The sequence below is a fragment of the Mustela putorius genome, unplaced genomic scaffold (assembly GCF_011764305.1).
Source record: "Mustela putorius furo isolate JIRA1106 unplaced genomic scaffold, ASM1176430v1.1 tig00000545_pilon_pilon_pilon, whole genome shotgun sequence".
Classification (NCBI taxonomy): domain Eukaryota; kingdom Metazoa; phylum Chordata; class Mammalia; order Carnivora; family Mustelidae; genus Mustela; species Mustela putorius.
In genome coordinates this window covers 84,639-107,613 of record NW_025421410.1, presented here as the reverse complement: position 1 = coordinate 107,613, position 22,975 = coordinate 84,639, and the positions used below count along the sequence as shown (strand labels likewise).

General features: G+C 41.8%; 1 protein-coding gene across 3 annotated transcripts in view; it reads left to right on the top strand.

Annotated features, from left to right (window-relative positions):
• Positions 1-22,975, top strand: part of LOC123392382 (translation initiation factor IF-2-like) — a 74,763-nt gene that overhangs the window by 40,861 nt on the left and 10,927 nt on the right. For all 3 annotated transcript variants that reach the window (XR_006607105.1, XM_045081217.1, XM_045081216.1), the window contains exon 2: positions 14,429-14,516. Coding sequence is in view for 2 of the 3 variants with exons in the window: in XM_045081217.1 (XP_044937152.1) it covers positions 14,429-14,516 (88 nt within the window). In the remaining variant the exon portion in view is untranslated. The remainder of the gene's footprint in view (positions 1-14,428; positions 14,517-22,975) is intronic.

Sequence of the window (22,975 nt, the reverse complement as noted above, 5' to 3'; positions counted from 1 at the left end):
GGGTTCCCCTTTCTCCGCATCCTCGCCAGCATCTGTCATTTCCTGACTTGTTTATTTTAACCATTCTGACTGGTGTGAGGTGATATCTCATTGTGGTTTTGATTTGTATTTCCCTGATGCCGAGTGATATGGAGCACTTTTTCATGTGTCTGTTGGCCATCTGGATGTCTTGTTTGCAGAAATGTCTGTTCATGTCCTCTTCCCATTTCTTGATTGGATTATTTGTTCTTTGGGTGTTGAATTTGCTAAGTTCTTTATAGATTTTGGACACTAGTCCTTTATCTGATATGTCGTTTGTAAATATCTTCTCCCATTCAGTCAGTTGTCTTTTGATTTAGCTAACTGTTTCCTTTGCTGTGCAAAAGCTTTTGATCTTGATGAAATCCCAAGGTCATTTTTGCCCTTGCTTCCCTTGCCTTTGGCGTTGTTCCTAGGAAAATGTTGCTGCGGCTGAGGTCGAAGAGGTTGCTGCCTGTGTTCTCCTCAAGGATTTTGATGGATTCCTTTCTCACATTGAGGTCCTTTATCCATTTTGAGTCTATTTTCGTGTGTGGTGTAAGGAAATGGTCCAATTTCATTTTTCTGCATGTGGCTGTCCAATTTTCCCAACACCATTTATTGAAGAGGCTGTCTTTTTTTCATTGGACATTCTTTCCTGCTTTGTCGAAGATTAGTTGACCATAGAGTTGAGGGTCTATTTCTCGGCTCTCTATTCTGTTCCATTGATCTATGTGTCTGTTTTTGTGCCAGTACCATGCTGTCTTGATGATGACAGCTTTGTAATAGAGCTTAAAGTCCGGAATTGTGATGCCACCAACTTTCGCTTTCTTTTTCACTATCCCTTTGGCTATTCGAGGTCTTTTCTGGTCCCATATATATTTTAGAATTATTTGTTCCATTTCTTTGTAAAAGACGGTTGGTACTTTGATAGGAATTGCATTAAATGTGTAGATTGCTTTAGGTAGCATACATTTTCACAATATTTATTCTTCCAATCCAGGAGCATGGAACATTTATCCATTTCTTTGATCTTCCTCAATTTCTTTCATGAGTACTTTATAGTTTTCTGAGTATAGATTCTTTGCCTCTTTGGTTAGGTTTATTCCTAGGTATCGTATGGTTTGGGGTGCAATTGTAAATGGGATTGACTCCTTAATTTCTCTTTTTTCTGTCTTGTTGTTGGTGTAGAGAAATGCAACAGATTTCTGTGCATTAATTTTATATCCTGACACTTTACTGAATTCCTGTACAAGTTCTAGCAGTTTTGGAGTGGAGTCTTTTGGGTTTTCCACATATAGTATCATATCATCTGTGACTTCTTCTTTGCCGATTTGGATGCCTTTAATTTCCTTTTGCTGTCTGACTGCTGAGGCTAGGACTTCTAGTACTATATTGAATAGCAGAGGTGATAATGGACATCCCTGCCATGTTCCTGACCTTAGCGGAAATCTTTTAGGTTTTCTCCATTGAGAATGATATTTGCAGTGGGTTTTTCATAGATGGCTTTGATGATATTGAGGTATGTGCCCTCTATCCCTACACTTTGAAGAGTTTTGATCAGGAAGGGATGCTGTACTTTGTCAAATGCTTTTTCAGCATCTATTGAGAGTATCATATGGTTCTTGTTCTTTCTTTTATTGATGTGTTGTATCACATTGACTGATTTGAAGATGTTGAACCAACCTTGCAGCCCTGGAATAAATCCCACTTGGTCATGGTGAATAATCCTTTTAATGTACTGTTGAATCCTATTGGCTAGTATTTTGGTGAGAATTTTCGCATCTGTGTTTATCAAGGATATTGGTCTATAGCTCTCTTTTATGATGGGATCGTTGTCTGGTTTTGGGATCAAGGTGATGCTGGCCTCATAAAATGAGTTTTGATGTTTTCCTTCCATTTCTATTTTTTGGAACAGTTTCAGGAGAATAGGAATTAGTTCTTCTTTAAATGTTTGGTAGAAATCCCCCGGGAAGCCATCTGGCCCTTGGATTTTGTTTGTTTGGAGATTTTTACTGACTGTTTCAATCTCCTTACTGGTTATGGGTCTTTTCAGGCTTTCTATTTCTTCCTGGTTCAGTTGTGGTAGTTTGTTTCTAGGAATGCATCCATTTCTTCCAGATTGTCAAATTTGTTGGCATAGAGTTGCTTATAGTATGTTCTCATAATAGTTTGTATTTTTGGTGTTAGTTGTGATCTCTCCTCTTTCATTCATGATTTTATTTATTTGGGTCCTTTTTCTTTTCTTTTTGATAAGTCTGGCCAGGGGTTTATCAATTCTATTAATTCTTTCAAAGAACCAGTTCCTAGTTTCGTTGATTTGCTCTATTCTTTTTTGGTTTCTATTTCATTGATTTCTGCTCTGATCTTTATGATTTCTCTTCTCCTGCTGGGCTTTGGGTTTCTTTCTTGTTCTTTCTCCAGCTCCTTTAGGTGTAGGGTTAGGTTGTGTACCTGAGACCTTTCTTGTTTCTTGAGAAAGGCTTGTACCGCTATATATTTTCCTCTCAGGACTGACTTCGTTGTGTCCTACAGATTTTTGAACGTTGTGTTTTCATTATCATTTGTTTCCATGATTTTTTTCAATTATTCTTCAATTTCCCGGTTGACCCGTTCATTCTGTAGAAGGATGCTGTTTAGTCTCCATGTATTTGGGTTCTTTCCAAACTTCCTCTTGTGGGTGAGTTCTAGCTTCAGAGCATTGTGGTCTGAAAATATGGAGGGAATGATCCCAATCTTTTGATACCGGTTGAGTCCTGATTTAGGACCGAGGATGTGATCTATTCTGGAGAATGCTCCATGTGCACTAGAGAAGAATGTGTATTCTGTTGCTTTGGGATGAAATGTTCTGAATATATCTGTGATTTCCATCTGGTCCAGTGTGTCGTTTAAGGCATTTATTTCCTTGCTGATCCTTTGCTTGGATGATCTGTCCATTTCAGTGAGGGGAGTGTTAAAGTCCCCTACTATTATTGTATTATTGTGATGTGTTTCTTTGATTTTGTTATTAATTGGTTTATATATATTTGTTGCTCCCACAATGGGGGCATAAATATTTAAAGGTTTTTTTTTTAAGATTTTATTTTTTATTTGAGGGAGAATGAATGAGAGAGAGCATGGGAGAGGAGAAGGTGAGAGGGAGAAGCAGACTCCCCAGGGAGCTGGGAGCCCGATGCGGGACTCGATCCTGGAAGTCCGGGATCATGACCTGAGCCGAAGGCAGTCGTTCAACCAACTGAGCCACCCAGGCGCCCCAGGGCATAAATATTTAAAATTGTTAGATCTTCTTGTTGGACAGACCCTTTGAGTATGATATAGTGTCCTTCCACATCTCTTATTATAGTCTTTGGCTTAAAATCTAATTGATCTTATATAAGGATTGTGACTCCTGCTTTCTTCTGATGTCCATTAGCATGGTAAATTCTTTTCCACCCCCTCACTTTAAATCTGGAGGTGTCTTTAGGCTTAAAATGAGTTTCTTGGAGGCAAAATATAGAGGGGTTTGGTTTTTTTATCCATTCTGATACCCTGTGTCTTTTGACAGGGGCATTTAGCCCATTAACATTCAGGGTAACTATTGAGAGATATGAATTTAGTGCCATTGTATTGCCTGTAACGTGACTGTTACTGTATATGGTCTCTGTCCCTTACTGATCTACCACCTGTAGGCTCTCTCTTTGCTTAGAGGACCCCTTTCAATATTTCCTGTAGAGCTGGTTTGGTATTTGCAAATTCTTTCAGTTGTTGTTTGTCCTGGAAGCTTTTAATCTCTCCTTCTATTTTCAATGATAGCCTAGCTGGATATAGTATTCTTGGCTACATGTTTTTCTCGTTTAGTGCTCTGAAAATATCATGCCAGCTCTTTCTGGCCTGCCAGGTCTCTGTGGATAAGTCAGCTGCCAATCTAATATTTTTTCCATTGTATGTTACAGACTTCTTTTCCCGGGCTGCTTTCAGGATTTCTCTTGTCACTGAGACTTGTAAATTGTACTCTTAGGTGACGGGGTGTGGGCCTATTCTTATTGATTTTGAGGGGCGTTCTCTGAACCTTCTGAATTTTGATGCTCATTCCCTTTGCCATATTGGGGAAATTCTCCCCAATAATTCTCTCCAGTATACCTTCTGCTCCCCTCTCTCTTTCTTCTTCTTCTGGAATCCCAATTATTCTAATGTTGTTTCATCTTATGGTGTCACTTATCTCTCGAATTCTCCCCTCGTGGTCTAGTAGCTGTTTGTCCCTCTTTTGCTCAGCTTCTTTATTCTCTGTCATTTGGTCTTCTATATCGCTAATTCTTTCTTTTGCCTCATTTATCCTAGCAGTGAGAGCCTCCATTTTTTATTGAACCTCATTAATAGCTTTTTAAATTTCAACTTGGTTAGATTTTAGTTCTTTTATTTCTCCAGAAAGGGCTTTTATATCTCCCGACAGGGTTTCTCTAATATCTTCCATGCCTTTTTCGACCCCGGCTAGAACTTTGAGAATTGTCATTCTGAACTCTAGATCTGACATATTACCAATGTCTGTATTGATTCGGTCCCTAGCCTTCGGTACTGCCTATTGTTCTTTTTTTTTGTGTTGAATTTTTCCGCCTTGTCATTTTTTCCAGATAAGAGTATATGAAGGAGCAATTAAAATGCTAAAAGGGTGGCAACAACCCTAGGAAAATATGCTTTAACCAAATCAGAAGAGATCCCAAATCATGAGGGGGGAGAAAGGGGATAAAAAGAGGTTCAAAAAGAAAGAAAGAATATAAAAGAAAAAGAAAAGAGTTAAAAAAAGAAAACAAATAAAGAAAAATATAAAAATGAAAAAATATATATATTAGATAAACTAGTTAAAAAACGTTAAAAAAGAAAAGCTTAAAAGTTAAAAAAAAATTTTAGCAGAAGAAGAGAAAAAAATGAAAAAGAAAAAAATTAAATTAACTGTAAGACTAAAAATATCACAGGCAGAAAGCCATGAGTTCTGTGCTTTGCTTTCTCCTCCTCTGGAATTCTGCTGCTCTCCTTGGTATTGAATACCGCACTCCTTGGTAGGTGAACTTGGTCTTGGCTGAATTTCTTGTTGATATTCTGGTGGAGGGGCCTGGTGTAGTGATTCTCAAGTGTCTTTGCCCCAGGCGGAATTGCACCGCCCTTACCAGGGGCTGAGTAATGCGCTCAGGTTGGTTTTCAGGAGTTTTTGTTCCTGAGCACTTTCCGTAGAGTTCCAGAGGACGGGAATACAAATGGCGGCCTCCTGTTCTCTGGCCTGGAGGAGCCGAGAGCCCGGGGCCCCACTCCTCAGTGTGCCCTCAGAGAATAGCGCCTCGTTACTCCCGTCTGCCTGACCTCCGGCCGGGCTCCCAGCTCACCGAGCATGCGACCGGTTCAAGGTAACCCCCAGCTGTGAGCTTACTGTCGGCTCTGTCTCTGTAGCCGGCTTCCCCATTCCAATACCCGCAAGCTCTGTGACACTCAGACACCCCCGATTCTTCTGTGACCCTGTGGGACCTGTGGCCACGCTGACTCTGCGTGGCCTTCACCCCGGTTTAGCCTCTGGAGTGATGTCCCTCAGTGGAACAGACTTTTAAAAGTCCTGATTTTGTGCTCCGTTGCTCCGCCGCTTGCCGGGAGCTCGCCCCTCCCCCCGGGGTCTATCATCCCGTCGCTTTGGATTCACTTCTCCACCAGTCCTACCTTTCAGAAAGTGGTTGTTTTTCTGTTTCCAGAATTGCTGTTCTTCTTCTCTTAGATCTGCCGATGGATTTGCAGGTGTTTGCAATCTTTAGATAAGCTACCTCGCTGATATCCTGCTAGCTGAAGTAGTCTCAGCCTGCTACTTCTCCGCCATCTTGACTCCTCTCAGGGTCATTTCCTTTTAAAGAATTTATTTATTTATTTGACAGAGAGCACAAGCAGGGTGAGCAGCAGAGGGAGGGGAAGAAGCAGGTTCCCTGCCGAGCAGGGAGTCCGATGCAGGACCCTATCCCAGGACACTGGGATCATAACCTGAGCTGAAAGCAGAGGCTTAAACATCTGAGCCACCCAGGGACCCTGGGCCATTTCCTTTTTCTGATTTCCTAGCTCCTTTCTCAGTCTCCATGCCACAGGTGTAATCTGACTGCTTCCTGAACCTTCTCGCATGGCATGTGGCTGAGAGTGCTCCAACCTGGGGTGTCTTAGTCTTTGCTGCTCGAATTGTTCTTCTGTCTACACTCCAGTCATTAGAGAAATAAGTACAAGCAGCAGGTTATTAGAGAGATGGGTTCCCTCGTTCCTGCTACTCCAGCAGAGGCCAGGCTGGCTCACCCGGCTTCACCTGCTCTTCCTCCAGACCCTCAGACCTGCCCTGGGCTCCCTGGAGTCAGAGCCCTTCAACAAGACCTTGAGCACAGCTTCTAACCTTCAGCGAGAGGAAGGATGCCCTTCATATGACACATCCCTCTCTCCACAGGATCACGATAGCTCTCACCTGCGCACAAATTAACCTGTGATCCCAACAGTGGTGGAAACAGTCTGGGTTAGACTGAACAGGTGCCCTGGGGAGCTGTCTGTGAGGATGGAAATGTTCTGTGTTGTAAGCATGCACTACGGGGCACCTGAACTGTGACTGGTGTGATGAGGAATGGGAATGTTCAACTTCATTTAGTTAATTTAAACATTAGCGGGCACGTCTGGCTAGCAGCTGCCCCTGGATAGCACAGTTCTAGGATCCAAACACAAAGAAGATGTGACCTCCATGGTCTGGGGGTTCCTGCAGAGGTGTTTCCTGGCCTGATCTGATCGTTCATTTGCAGATTCTCCCTGGGCTTCTGCTCCCATGCCAGGCATGGCAGGCCCTGGGGACACTCACACAGGAAGGTCAACACCCAGGTCCTAAAGGAATTTCAGCAGGGGCCCCCTTGTAAGCAAAGCTGACGAGCAGGACCCCATACATTTGTGCTGGATGGAATGAGAGCAGCAGAGAGCAGACAGGGGCCTCCTAACTGTCCGAAGGATCCTGCCTTTCCATTCCCCGGTCCAGGCAAGAGCCTGATCTGAACTCATCCCTCTCCTGGCTTAAGGGAGAATGGGAATCAGGGTCTTCTGTCTCCAGCCAGACCCTGTGGTCTGTTCCTGCTAGCCCATATCAGGCCTGTCTCCTGTGCATTGGCTCTAGCCAATTTTCCAGGATGGGAAGGGTCTGGAATGTCATGGTAGATGGAATGACAACGGAACAGGAAGGATGCTTCTCCCTGTAGACGTTTGGGAAGATGTCCTTGCCATTCTCAGTCTAGCAGTCACACCTGCCTCGTGCCTCTCTCCCACTTAGAAGAAGCATAAACGGAGCCCTGCCCCGGATTACTGAGCCTCAGCTTCATTGTGCTTCCCAGATACGGCATTTATTAAAAGACAGAGGTTTTGGCACCCTCTGTGGAGCAAATATATTGGCACCATTTTTCTGACAGCATTTGCTGCAATGTCTCTGTGTCATATTTTGGTAATTGTCACAATATTTCAAACGTTTTCTCTATTGTTGTATTTATTAAACTGATCTGTGATTGTGGGTTGCAGCTTACTGGGACATCATATAATGATGAGCATTTTATGACAACAGAGTGTTCTTTATATAAAGTACGGACCTTGTTTTTCATTGTTTTTTGTTTTATTTTGTTTTCTTAATATGAGGTATACTATTTATTTATTTTATTTTTTAAATTTATTTTCAGCATAACAGTATTCATTGTTTTTGCACCACACACAGTGCTCCATGGATGTTTTTTGTTGTTGTTGTTTTTTAAAGATAGAAGGCTATAACATACTTCTATCTTCTAAGACAGAAGGCTATTGCTTACTTAACAGACTACAGGATAGTGTCAGGGTCACTCTTGTATGCACAGTAAACAATGAAATTCACTGGACCCACTTTACTGAGATTTTTGCTTCATGCCCTGGGTCTGGAGCAGAAGGTGTACTCTCTCAGAGCTGTGTCTGAATCCTTGTGCTGATGGCCATGGCTGGGCTCCAGCGATGATGCTGTACTGGTTCTCCCAACCGTCGCACCATGGAATTCGTCCCCGCTCTGTACACTCATGTGGCCTGTGCGCTCTTTCTGTCTTCCTTCTGTCCCTCTGTGTCTTCTCCCTCTTAAGGTCTAGTCCACAGCTCTGGACACCACCTGCCCATTCTCCCATGGAATTCACTTGACAGCTCTCCTGGATTCCTAGATCCCTTGCTTTTGGTATCACTCATTTCTTAACAATCACTCACAGCCTGGGTCCCCTAAGCACCCAGGGAAATTGATGCAGAGATGAAGGATTCCTTGTGACAAGCAGCTTGATCTGGGGGAAATAAAGTGTTGTTTTCAACAAAGTTGTCTCATCTTTTTGTTACATGCAGGAAATACTGACACCTGTGGGAAAATTGATTTCAATTTAAAGAGCACGTGTTTCACATAAGAGTCTTGATCCAAAGGGCCCAAGGCATAATTTGCCTCACTTTCTAGTTGTGATTAGTAAAAGAACTACCTTGACTCATTCCCTTGCAAAGGTGTACAGAATTAAGGCAAGAACCTGTTTCATCTGGTAGGACCTCCAAGGACATGAGTGGCCATCCTCACATCACATACTGATTTCCCTTGGCCTTGCAACATGTCACCTCCCCTTCATCCCCCCAGGTGGGAAGCCAATTGCCCACCCAGAGGCTCAGTCCCTTAAGAAGACCTTGGGGCTCTCTCTTCATCTGACAGAGTGTTTCTTGTCCCACTGCCCAGAAACCAGGGCTGGAGACAGACTTTCCACATGGGAAGGCCATTTCCTACTTTTGGCAGCACTTTCTAGGGCAACATATTAGACCTTGTTGGTCGAAAGGTGAATGGAAAAGGGCCAGCTTGGCCTGGAGGTTCCTTTTCCTCAAATTCCCTCTAGAACTGGGCCTGGTTCGGGGTGCCCCTAGGGCCAGCTAACCCCAGGTCTTCAGCTAAGAGGGGGGGAGGATTCTTTCTGAGGCTCCTTTCATCAAAAGGGTGTGGGAACAGAGGAGGGGCAGAAGGAAAGTATCAGTGGGGGAAATATCCCTTTAATGCTGAGGTATCTGACAGAACAGGGACTCTGGGATCACTGCAGTCTCCGGGCTGGCGAGCATCCTACAGGAGGAGGATCAGGAACAAGGCATAAAAGTATTACTGATGCCAAATCCAAGGTAGAAATTTAGACTCTCCTCCACCTCCCAGGTGGTAGAAACATGGGAGAAGATGCATGGGAGTTGGGGTTAAAGGACCTTGTCTCAGTGCCTAACTCCCCATTTGCTGGTCATGCAGCTCTGCACAATTTGCCCACATTCTCAAGCCTGTCTTTCTCGTAAATCAAATAATTACAGCCTGAGAGACTTTACTTGTTATATGATCCACCAAAATGCCACAAGGGCAACATAAAGGCCTCCTCAGGGTTGAGATTTATTACAAAATGAAGTGGTTATTGACTCAGGAATAGAGATGGCATCTGAATAAATGAAACCACACTTGAGATGGAATTGGTGGCCCAGAGGAGGGAGGTCTCCTTGCAGCCCTTTGCAGGCCCTTCAGGAAGAGAAAGAAGCCCAGCAGCAAGATGAAGGAAGATTTTCTCCTCCCCTGGCAAAAGCCCAGCTGATGAGACTGCTACAACTGTGCCAATGAAAAGCCACTACACTGGAAATCCCAGGTCACCCCAATGAGCTTTTCTCTACAATAGCCTGCTTACCTGATCCATTCCTTCCTGTTAGGGGAGCAGTCCTCTTCTTTTTTCTCTGTACTTTCCCAGGGTTCATATTGCTTGCTTGTCCCTAGGTGCAATTCCTCTGCTATTCCTGAAGAAACCCATTGTGCTTGTAAAGTAACCAGCCATTCTATTTCAAGGCTGACAGGGGGTTGTGAGACCCCATTTTGTCCTTTTAGAACACTTTGAACATTTTCCTGGGTGGTGATGGTATTTTCTTCCCTGGCTTATTGAGGGCTACTGGCATACAGTATGCTGTACATAATGAAAGTTTACAATTCAATAAAACTTGATGTACATGACCTCAGTGTGATGGTTATTCTCGATGGTCTCCATCTCTGATTCCTGGCACAGAACTTCAGAAGTCTGTGGCATTCCCTAAGTGATAAGGTTGCCTTTATTATACCAGTGAGGTGGCTCATCGTGGGCCCCGAGGCAGCAAAAGACCACGTGTATAGATCAGATGGTTGTAACTTTGAACCAAACTGACCTTCAGGGGGAGGAGAAGGCTAGAGACCCTCTCTAGTCTTAATCTAGGTGTGTACTTTATAATCTTCTGAAATTGGATGTATAGTACTTTCCTTAGTTCTAAGAATGAGTTCCAGGGAATTGGTGAAACTGAGGGGCTGTGGGAACCTCTGAATATAGAGCCAGTCTGTCAAGAAAAATATGGGTGGCTTAAGGAATCCCCAAATTGCATCTGGTGACTGATATGAGGACAGGCATGTGGGGGACCCTGCCCTTCTCTTGTGGGATCTCGTGCTAACTCAGTGGTCAGCATCAGAATCATATAGGAGTATGCCAACTTGGGGGGCAATGGAATATATGGCATCAGAAATGCAAGGTTCCTGAGAAGAACTGACTCACTGACACATGTGGTTTGGAAAGAGAAGGGATGACAGTGGGGGTGTGAGTCTCCTTTGATTCCTATGTACTCAGAAGGTCAGCCATGATGCTGACCAGCAGCTGTACCTCAGTCATTTCTGTATATTAAAAGTTATAAAGGAGGGTCACCTGCATGGCTCAGTGGGTTAAGCCTCTGTCTTCAGCTCAGGTCATGATCCCAGGGTACTGGGATAGAGCCCCACATTGGGCTGTCTGCTCAGCATGGAGCCTGCTTCCCTTCTGCTTTCTCTCTGCCTGCCTCTCTGCCTACTTGGGATCTCTGTCTGTCAAATAAATAAACAAAATCTTAAAAAAAGAAAAAGAAGTTATAAAGGAAAGTAGAGTAACAGAATTTGGAAGTGATGGACCCAACTCCTAGGGAGCTGGCCCACTAGAAATGGAAAGGAAATGTAAAATAATGAGAACAATGTTAAGGAAGCAATCCCTTGTTCATGGTTATCACTGATAGCCAAGTGGAGCTAGAAATAAAGTGCTGAGTCAGACCTCAAGGCCAGACCAAGGTCAGATTTCGGGCAGTCACAAGTCTTCCTCCAAATGAAGTATTAGGCTTGGACAACACAGATTACTGCTACTAACACCTTTGGTTACAGTAAAGTGAGTCCAGCTTGGGGGAAATGACAAAACCAAGAAGTTACCAAAGCCAGGAGGTAGAGTGTGAAGAAGTTGTCTCATTTATGGATGGGCATCACCAGTTCCCCAGCAAGCCTTTACTGAAATGGGATGTGAGACTGACTCATTTTGGGGCTGTGTCTTTGGTTTTGAAGGCTACAGTGTGGGAGGGCATGTTTGGGTCCATAGAGGACCCACATCTCACTATGGAACAATTGCAGATGCTGCGCATGGTCAGACAAACTGCAGGTTATTCCTGAGGCAACCAGCAAGCCCAGGGACTGGACAAAAGGCATTGTATGGTTTGTGTATACTGAGAAGGAGGGAACTGTCTGACTGCCCCCTATAAATGCCAAGGGGTACATCTTGGATGAAGCAACTGATAGACTTTGTATGTAAGCGAAGCTGTCCTGGCTTTATGATGACCAGGAAGTGTATCCTTGGAATAATCCCCTTGTACAGGATATGCTAGTTGTTGTGATTAAAATACCCCTTTTGTATGGGAAAACCATGAAATTTTACTGGTGTGAAATTGAGCAAGGGGACAAAATGACTTACTGGATTAACCCATCTCAGTTTCCCCTTACAGGTTTTTCAGATGTTACCCTACCCCCCAAATGCTGAGAATCAGAGAGTGAAGGGATTCATCTCAGCAGAATGGAAATCTTTACATGGCTTTTAAGGAATGGGATCAATAAAGCAGATGTTAGTGGGGGGGTTGAAGCAAAGGTACATTTTTGAAGACTTCTGAATGGAACACTGAAAGAAGTTCTTTGGTGTCCTCCAACATTTAAGGTCCCCAACCAAGCCTGTCCCCTCCATCTAATCCAGTACGGATGAAATTTAAAAGCCAAAGGTAAAGATTACAAGGAGAAGCCCAACATTGAGTTGGATGGGGCGATGGTCAAGCAGATTTATCCAGATGAGTATTGACAAAAGGGCCAGTGTATCTTGGCTCAACGCTGTGCTGGGGAACCAAAAGCTTGTGCCCATGAGCAGTTGGAATGGTTGAGGGGTGAAGAGGTTTCTTGGACTCCTTGACAAGGGGAATCCCAGGAACGTTGTCATACCAAAATCTGTTGGTGAGACCATACACAGGAAGCCTACAGTTAAATGGAGGGAATCTAGAAATGCAAATATTGATAAGATTAAGGTGAAAAGTTTGGTTGACAATGGGAATGTTCATGCAGGCTGTGACTATTTTACCTGGCAAAGTATTAGGGGATGGATAATGTGTCTGACTGGTGAATGTTTCCCCCACCCGGCAGTGTAAAGCAGAAGGCACATAAATCTGCCCTTCAAGCCATATAATTGGACATGCTAAATGGGTATCAGGAAGAATGCCAGAGCCCACACAGTGGGAAGAAAAGGGGTTGGAGAGTTGGTACAAAGTTTCTGTCCAAGAATCCTGTGTGGAACGTTGACTGGGGGTTGTCATCCTCCGAGCCTTTAGATCTACCACCTGGTACAGACAGCTGATCTGGAGTCAGGGCCTGTTCCCATTAGTATGCATGGATATTGGTCCAGTGCAATCCACTTGCCTCTCTTGCCCCCTGGAGGCAATGTCTTACCCACCTGCAGTCTCTGTCTCTCTGGTTGGAAGACAGAACAGTTCTTGTGGCCATCTTGTGTCTCAGAAGTTGCAAGAGGAATATGTCTAGGGTTAGCTGCTCTCCACTTTATTACAGTCCCTGGGGCAAGGTGGCCACCCCCAGCAAGCATATTGGTACATACACTCATCAATTCCAACCATACCAATCTGGTTGGGGGTTCTTCTGAGAAACATTGACAGGTCTTACTTTAGTGCTTTCTTCAACTTTCCATGGTGAATGCCATTGGTCCGTGCCCCCTTTTGGGCTTCCATCTGATAGGACTTTGTCCTTCTGCCCGATCATAGGCATAGGCTATTGGTCAGAACCAGAGAAACTCTACAAACCTAAACACAGGAGCAAATAGCATGCAATCTAGCCCAGGGAGTAGATTTGTTTTTACCTTCTTGATCAGAGTGGTGGTATTCTAAACAGGAAACTCTCACTTCACCCCCAAAAGGCCATCCAAAAGCCAAGCAACTCTGTTGGTCAATCAGGAGCTGTTAGAGGGCACTATCTCGGGGGAAGGGGCAACAGAATCACGCAGCTCCTGAGATGTGATGCCCAAGTCAGTTCTAAGGAAATAGGGTGTACCTACTCACAGACACACTGACTAACCATTTCTTTTCCTCTTGGAACATACCCCATGCACAAATCATTTCTGTTTTATGATGGAACTCATCTGGCCATTGCCCTCCATTTAGTGTGTTTCTCTAACAGCACCAAAGGTATTGTGGGTATTTTAGGTTTCAAGCTTCTTTTATGCCCTTCAGTTGCAAGGGCGGAATCAATGTCCTTTAGCTTAGCTAGTTATTATTCCTCAAACGGAAATTCTCTAGTTCATGTTTCCTGCAGTTCTCATGGAGAGGGGCTCATAGGATGACAAGAGAACCAGCATGAAGCTCCTGCACTAATTTAGACTGCCAAGTTACATTATCTTAGAAGGAGTAGTGGTTTGACAGGAAGTCAGAATGGGCAATGAAAGCATCGGTGGTCTGAAACAGAGGGAGAGGCAAGCATGGTGGGCTGGGTTACACAGCTTCATGAGTGTTTGCTCACAGTCAACATGAGGGGCACAGAGAGTGTGTCCCCACTAGTTAGACCCCACTGATTTTCTGGTGGACCTAGGGGAAAGGGGGATCAGAGGATGCTGGTGGGACTATGAAATTCTTCCCAATAGGGGAAGAGGATGAGAGAAGTGCCTGACTCAGTGGATTGGGCTGTCACTTCCTCTGGCAAAAATGGGGTTAACTGTGAATGCACCTATATCACCAAGAGGTAGAAATAGCCCACTACTTCTGCACAAATGCAGAGAAGGGGCACTAACAGCTGAGGATAAGGAATGAACACATGCATCGTGCAATGTGGGAGATCCCATATTCTTCAGAAAAGACCCTTAGCTCAAGATGTTGGATGCCTGATGGGGCTTAGCCATAGGTTGCTGAGACCACTCCATCTTTTGGAACCTACTAATCACAAATGTAAGCCTGCAAACTTGTGTGACCTCAGGAGACATTCTGCTCATGTAATAAGATAATGCACTGAACTAATTATTAATGTCGGCAATTCACTCTAGGAATAGGACACTACCTTTGGACTTTTATTTTTCAGGTCATGTCTACCACATTGCAATAGGCCCTCTCACTGGCATTGTGAGTACAACACCGATATGGAGAGTCAAACACATTGCGGAGTACAGGTGAGCTAAAAACCTAGTTTCTGCACCCCACACTTGCTCCTCCAAATATTGGGTATATTCATGTTGATAAGATTTCTGACTCTGTTATAGAAATGCTATCTCAAATGAGGATTCTCAGAAAGGTGTGCTCATTTTTCTATAAGGTAAATGTGGTCAAAGGCTGGGAGAGGGGAGAGCAGGCTGAGATTGACTACATTCATATAGCCAAGCTTTTATCAACCATGCCTACCAAATGACACCTCAATAAAAATATTCAACAGGAAAGCTCAGTGATGTTTTTTTCATTGGAAAACACATGGTTGTTCTGGGAGGGTAACATGACCTGACTGCACCCAGAAAGGGTGTGGAAACTCTGCTTCCAGTACCCTCCCAGACCTGGCACTGTGCGTATCCTTTATTAAGTTGTGATCTTCAGTATAGCACTTTCCTAAGTCCTATGAATCACTTATAGCAAATTACCAAATCCTAGTGGGTCATGGGAACCCCTGAATTTGTAGCTGGTCTTCTGGAAGTGCAGGTAGCCTCAGGACCTCCAACATGTGGCTGGTGTCTGAAGAAAGGGCAGTCAAGTGTAGCATTTTGCCCTCAACTTGTGGGCTCTTACTGTAACTCTGGGTGGATGGTGTCAGAATGGCATCACTGTGCAGTCAATTAGGATAGAGAGAGGACACACATAAATGTCCATGAAGCAATGGTAATGAGTGTTTTTTATCTGAAAAAGTGGAACTTGCGATTTTGCTACATAAAGGGGATACAGTTGTATGGGAAAGACACACATGCACACACCATCGCACCATACAGATTCACATATAGGCCCACCTCCCCGGCCCCATGACCCAAACCTGTTTCATCTAAAGGGATTACAGCTGCTTGTAGAAACAAGGGCATAGTTCATTACCTAAAAAATCATTTTCCTTCACTACACTCTCAATCCTCATTGCCTTCACTAAGCTGGAGCTCAAATTGGGGTGGTACCTCAGATGAAAACTTACAAGGAAGACCCACCATTTTTGTCATCTGGATCATTTCCCTCAGCAAGTGATTGGCCTAGACCATGAATATTTTTTCTTTCTTTCTCTTGAGGCCACCTGTAGTCACAGAAAAGCAACTACCATGAGGGGCAGGTCATGCTATGCCCTGTCTATCCTTTTGGTCTCCTGTTGACTGTAGGAAATCAGATGGGAAGGGCACCTGCCAGGCTCAGTTGGTGGAATACGCAACTCTTGATCTTGAGCCCATGAGCTTAAGCCCCACATTGGGTATGGAGTCTACTTAAAATAAATTAATTTTAAAAAAGAATATTATATGGGAAACAGTGCTCAAGGGAAGGTAATTCATCAGCAAGATTAGAGGACACTTATACACACCAAAAAGAATCAATTGTTCTTGGAGGAGGTATCTGTCAAGTGCATCTTGTTTGTCAATTACAAAAATCTTAATGAGGAAAAAAAATCACTGCTGAGGAAAAGGCCCCCTACTCACAGTTTCTAATCACTACTCCCATAGTTGAGCACCTCTTGAAACAAGCATCAGTTGGCAAGAGACTATCCTTCCAGTCCTCCAAGGAAAATGTTAACTAACCTGTATAATAGAGATGACTGGGTTTTCATTTGGAACTAGACTGGCTAAGGAGAAAAAAAATCAAGAAAGCAACATTTCTATCCCAGGCAAAGACAATCTTGATTTGGCATTTGATGGGATCCCTTCATCTGCCCTGCCTCCTGGTCCTCTGGGGGAACTACAAGTGTATAGATGACCTTTGAGTACATGGGTGAGACTGCTCATGCAGTACTGGATCTCAGCTTAAAGAAGAATTGCAAAAAAAAAAAAAAAAAAAAAAAAAAGTCCTGGACACCAGGCTGGTGCTATAAACTCTTATTTGTCTCTGTACCCAAGTTGTGTAATACTCAGAATTTGGGCATTTCCAGTGCTTCTGCAGAGAATACTCTTAAATTCCAATACTCTTAAATTCCGGTAAAATCCTCCTCATTCTTATTTGTTTGGGGTCAGACACGAAGGTATAACTCCAGCAAGGACAGAGGTTGGCCATATTGCCTTTCTTTTTGTCACCAAATCTTTAGAATGTGTGAGCTGATTGGAAGTATCTGAACTTTTGATGTGCTTTTTACATATTCCCCTGAAAACTAAAATTAAATACATCAGAAAATACCAAATGCAGCTGAGCCAGGGGAGCACCCAAACTCTCTTCTATGATAGCCATGAGCATCAGATGTGCAGATCTGGAAAACCTTTAGTCAGGATGCATGGTGGTGTATACAAGCATCTCCCATGCCCCAGTGTTTCTTTGGGTGGAGAAACACCCAACAGAAATGCAAAAATGTGTTTCCCAGAAGACATTTCCATCAGGAATGTACACAGAAGCATTCCTCTTAATTTTCTAAATGCTCATAATAAGGGAACATGTTAACAGATTCTAGCACATTTCAACAACTATGCACTATTCCTTCCTAGGGAAGAATGATCCTTAAGAACATACTACTACAGCATGGGTGAATCTCACAAAACATAGAGCAAAGGAAGTCAGGCACAAAAGGACTCAAGATTTCCTTTAATGGCAAGTGGTTGACGACAGTTCCTTTTGGGGTGAGGTTCATGATGGGAAGGAGGTCCAATGGCACTTTTGGGGGTGCTGGGTTCCAGTCGTGAATTTTGGAGGGTTGTCTTTGTTTTTTAATTTGAAGGATGATGACACAATTTGTGAAAATTCATTGAGATGTACAATTATGTCGTGATAGATTTTGGGGGGCAGGCATATAAATCTTTGAAGTGTAGGAAAAGAAAGAGTATATATGAAATATATATTTCATATATACTGTATATGAAATATATACTATATAGTATACTATAAAGTATATATACTATATAATATACTATATATAAATATATACTATATACTATATATATGAATATATACTGTATATGAAATATATACTATATATAAATATATACTATATACTATATATATGAATATATACTGTATATGAAATATATACTATATAATATATACTATATAAATATATACTATATAATATATACTATATATAAATATATACTATATAATATACTATATATAAATATATACTATATACTATATATATGAAATATATATTTCATATATACTCTTTCTTTTCCTACACTTCAAAGAATTATATGCCTGTATATTTCAAACATGGTATCAAAATCCAAGCAGGTCCATGCTGTTGCAGACAGGGTAAGAGGGTCTTTTATCACAAACCCTGAATCATAGCCCTGTATCCAAATACAGCAATCATGTGGGGACTCTTAGAGTAACTGTTTTGTAGCATCAAAAATCCCCAGACTGCTACAAGAACCTGATAACATTCACAGCCATTCACCCCTCATGACCAGAATGATCCCAAACCTGTATCATTAAGCACTCACCTCTGAGTGATCCTTGATACAGACAGGAGAATCTCCTAAGCACACAAAAAGCATACATCTTGGAGTATTTAAAGAAAAATCCACATTGAATTGGGAACTTTTCTTGCCTACCTGTTGCACTTTGATTTTCTATGATTTTACCCACATTTACTGAATGTATTGCATTCATGTGTAGTGCACTTCTGAGAAATTCCCACACATATAAAAAATAAGGACTCCATAATATGTTGGTGGAGATTATAGCCATTGCTTACCCTTTCATCCATGCCTTCTTCTTCCCTTATAAGGCATCCCGATTTTGTCTCAGAACAGCGATGTCTGGGTTTGGAGAATCCAAATGGGGCCATGTGCCAGAGATAGAAATGCTCAACCCAGGCTGGGTGAGCACAGAGTGTGGCCAGAGACCAGGGACACCGGAGGGATTGGCTGCTTTTCTCTGAGGGTGCACTGAGGAGTGCGTCCCAAGCTCTCAGCTCCTATGGGGCTGGACACTGAAAGGCTGCCATTTTCATTCCCATCCTCCTAAGCTCTACAGAACGTGTTCAGGGAACAAAAACTCCCGAGACCGAACCCGAGCAGTTTACTTAGTGGGACCCTGGCAAGGACAGTGCAATTCCACCTTGGGCAAATACATTTGAGAATCACAGCAACAGGCCTATCCCTCAGAAGATCAGTAAGAACATTCAGCCAAGACCAAGTTCACCAATCAGCGAGAGCTGTGGAACTCCAGAGCTAGGGGAAAGCAGCACATACAATTCATGGTGTTTTCCCCATGATTATTAAGTCTTTCAAAGTTATTTTTTAATTTTATTCTTTTCTTATTTTATTTTTTATATTTTTCATCTTTCCTATTTTAACGTTTTAACTATTTTACCTTACCAATACTTTTTAAAAAATTCTTTTACATATTCATTGTTATTGTCATATTTTATCCTTTCATTGTAGTTAACCTTATTCTTTGAATACACATAGTTTTTTTTTCTTTAAAATTTTGGGATACAATTTCTTCTAATAGCTCAAAATATACCCTAAATCTAGTGCATGGCTTTGTTCTATTCTTCAGCCTGATCACATTCTTTCCTCTTTTTCTTTCTTTTTTCAACCAACTTCTTATCTTATCAATTCCTTTTTGAGAATCTTTTTAAATTTTCATCTTTCCAGTCATATTCCACCCCTTCATTGTGTTTACCCTTATTTTTTATATATGTAAGTTTATCTTTCTTTAAAATTTTGGAATGTAGATTCTCCTTACAGTCCAAAATACACCCAAAGTCAAGTGTGTGGCTCTGTTCTATTCACCAATCTAATATATAGATGATATAGATATAGATATAGATATATCTTTTCTTTTTTTCCCCCTTTCTTCTCCCCTGGATGCAGGTCTCTTCTGAATTGGTTAGTGTATATATTTCTAAGGTCGCTGCTACCCTTTTAGTATTTTGTTCTCTCATCCATCTATTCTTATCTATATAAAATGACAAGATGAAAAAACTCACCACAAAAAAGGAACAAGAGGCAGTACTGACAGCTATGGACCTAACCAATATGGACATTAGTACGATGTTATAACCAGAGTTCAGAATGATGATTATCAAATTGAAAAAAGCATGGAAGATATTAGAGAATCCCTTTCTGGAGAAATAAAAGAACTAAAATGTAACCAAGTTGATTTATTCCTGGGCTGCAAGGTTGGTTCAACATCCACAAATCAATCAATGTGGTACCATACATTAATAAAAAATAAAGAACAAGAACCATGTGATACTCTCTATCCATGCTGGAAAAGCATTTAACAAAGTACAGCATTTTTTCTTGATCAAAACTTTTACAGTGGAGGGATAGAGGGTACATACCTCAATATCATCAAAGCCATCTATGAAATCCCACAGTGAATATCATTCTCAATGGGGAAAAACTGAGAGCTTTTCCCCTAATGTCAGGAACATGGCAGTAATGTCCACTATCACTACTGCTATTCAACATAGTACGAGAAGTCCTAGCCTCAGCAATCATATAACAAGAAGAAACAAAAGGTATCCAAATTGGCAGAGAAGTTAAACTCTCACTTCCCGCAGATGATGTGATACTTTCTGTAGCAAACCCAAAAGACTCCACTCCAAAATTGCTAGAATTCATACAGGAATTCAGTAAAGTGTCAGGACATAAAATCAATGAACAGAAATCAGTTGCATTTGTAAACACCAACAACAAGACAGAAGAAAGAGAAATTAAGGAGTTTATCCCACTTACAATTGCATTGAAAGCCATAAGATACCTAGGAATAAACCTAACCAAAGAGGAAAAGAATCTATACCCAGAAAACTATAAAGTACTCATGAAAAAATAGAGGAAGACACAAAGAAATGGAAAAACGTTCCATGCTTTTGTATTGGAAGAATAAATATTGTGAAATTGTCTGTGCTACCTAAAGAAATATACATATTTAATGCAATCTTTATCAAAATACCATCAATTTTTCCCCAAAGAAATGGAACAAATAATCTTAAACTTTATATGGAGCCAGAAAAGAACCCAAATAGCCAGGAGCATGTTGAAAAAGAAAACCAAAGTTGGTGTCATGACAATTCCAGAATTCAAGGTCTATTACAAAGCTGTCATCATCAAGACAGTATGGCACTGGCACAAAAACAGACACAGAGGTCAATGGAACAGAATAGAGAGCTCAGAAATGGACCCTCAACTGGTCTTCAACAAAGCAGGAAAGAATGTTCAATGAAAAAAGACACTCTCTTCAACAAATGGTGTTGGGGAAATTGGACAGTCACATTCAGAAAAATAAAACTAGTCCATTTCCTTATTCCACACACAAAAATGGACACAAAATGGATGAAAGACCTTGATGTGAGACAGGAATCCATCAAAATCCTTGGGAAGAACATAGGCAGCTACCTCTTCGACCTCAGCTGCAGCAACTTCTTCCTAGAAACATCATGAAAGGCAAGGGAAACAAGGGCAAAAATGAACTATTTGGACTTTATCAAGATCAAAAGCTTTTGCACAGCAAAGGAAACAGTCTACAAAACCAAAAGACAACCAGCAGAATGGGAAAAGATACTGTAAATGACATATCAGATAAAGGACTTGTATCCCAAATCTATAAGGAACTTTTCAAACTCAACTCCCAAAGAACAAAGAATCTAATCAAGAAATGGGCAGAAGACATGAACAGACATTTCTGCAAAGAAGACATCCCAGAGGCCAACAGACACATGAAAAAGTGCTCAACATCACTCGGCATCAGGGAAATACAAATCCAAACCACAGTGAGATACCAGCTCATACCAGTCATAATGGCTAAAATTAATGAGTCAGGAAATGATAGATGTTGGTGAGGATGCAGAGAAAGAGGATCTCACCTACTGTTGGTGGGAATGCAAGCTGCTGCAGCCAGTCTGGAAAACAGTATGGCCGTTCCTCAATACATTGAAAATAGAGCTACACTACGACCGAGCAATTGCACTACTAGGTATTTACCCTAAAGATACAAATGTAGTGATCCAAAGGGGCACGTGCACCCAAATGTTTATAGCACCAATGTCCACAATAGCCAAACTCTATAAGGAACCTAGATGTCCCTCAACAGATTAATGCATAAAGAAGATGTGATATATAGAGAGAATGGAATACTATGCAGCCATCAAAAGAAACAGAATCTTGCCATTTTTCAATGACATGGAGCTAGATGGTATTATGTAAGCAAAATAAGTCAATCAAGAGAAAGGCAATTATCATATGATCTCTCTGATATGAGGAATTTGAGAGGCAAGGTGGGGGGGTTATGGGGTGTAGGGAGGGAGAAAATGAAACAAGATGGGATCAGGAGGGAGATGAACCAAAAGAGACTCTTAATCTCAGGAAACAAACTGAGGGTTGCTGGGGGACAGAAGGGTAGGGAGACGGTGGCTGGGATATGGACACTGGGGCATGTGCTATGGTGAGTGCTGTGAAATATGTAAGCCTGATGATTCACAGACCTGTAGCCCTGGGGCAAATAAGGCATTATATATTAATTTAAAAAAAGATCCAGGTAGGTGATGAGAATAGAGCATATGGATCTCCAGATAAGTACAGTCTCCAGATAACGTCAAGACAAGTCTGGATCTCACATGTATTCTTCTGTCAAGTTATTTAGCCAAGGGTTTTTCAGAGTCAAGAATTGCCTAAATCAGAAATGGCTTTTAAATTTTTTTTTAATCAAAACCAAACATAGAATTAAAAACATGGTCAAAGAATCATATAGTATGAAAATGCCCAGATTTTAAAAACCACACCTTTATAAAAGGACTCTCCTAGAACTATAGGAAATGGACAACCCAGAAATTAAAATTAAAAACTCAATTCATCAAGGGGTTTGAAGTGGTGGGGGGTGGGAGGTTGGGGTACCAGGTGGTGGGTATTATAGAAGGCACAGATTGCATGGAGCACTGGGTGTGGTGAAAAATTAATGAATACTGTTATGCTGATAATAAATGAATTAATAAAAAACAAAACAAAACAAAACAAAACTCAATTCATTATACCAGGTTAGAGATAGGAGGAAAAAAGAAATACAGAGATGGAAGGTAGTTCTGACATATTTACCCAGCTCAGGCAGAAAAAGAAATTGGATATTCAAAGAAAGCATTTAAATAATATGAAAGCCTGAATTAGAAGGTCTAAGAATCTAATTTGGCTCCAAGGAGAAAACAGGGAGACTGGAGGAGACAATACATTTGAGGTCATAACAGTTGAGCATTTCTTTAATCTGATAAAAAATATATGATTTCTCAGCTTTGGGAAACAGGGTGAAAGCCACAGAGTATAAATAGATTGAAAACAAACAAAGCAAAACAAAGAAACGCCAAAATAAAAGTGATGCGTGGGGACATCTGGGTGGCTCAGTGAATTAAGCATTCAGATCTTGGTCTCAGCTCTGGTCTTGATCTCAGGGTCATGAGTTCAAGTTCCATGTTGTTAATAAATAGCAAGCCAGATAGGCTTGGAGACCAAAGGCATCATTTTGTCTTTAGAAGGTC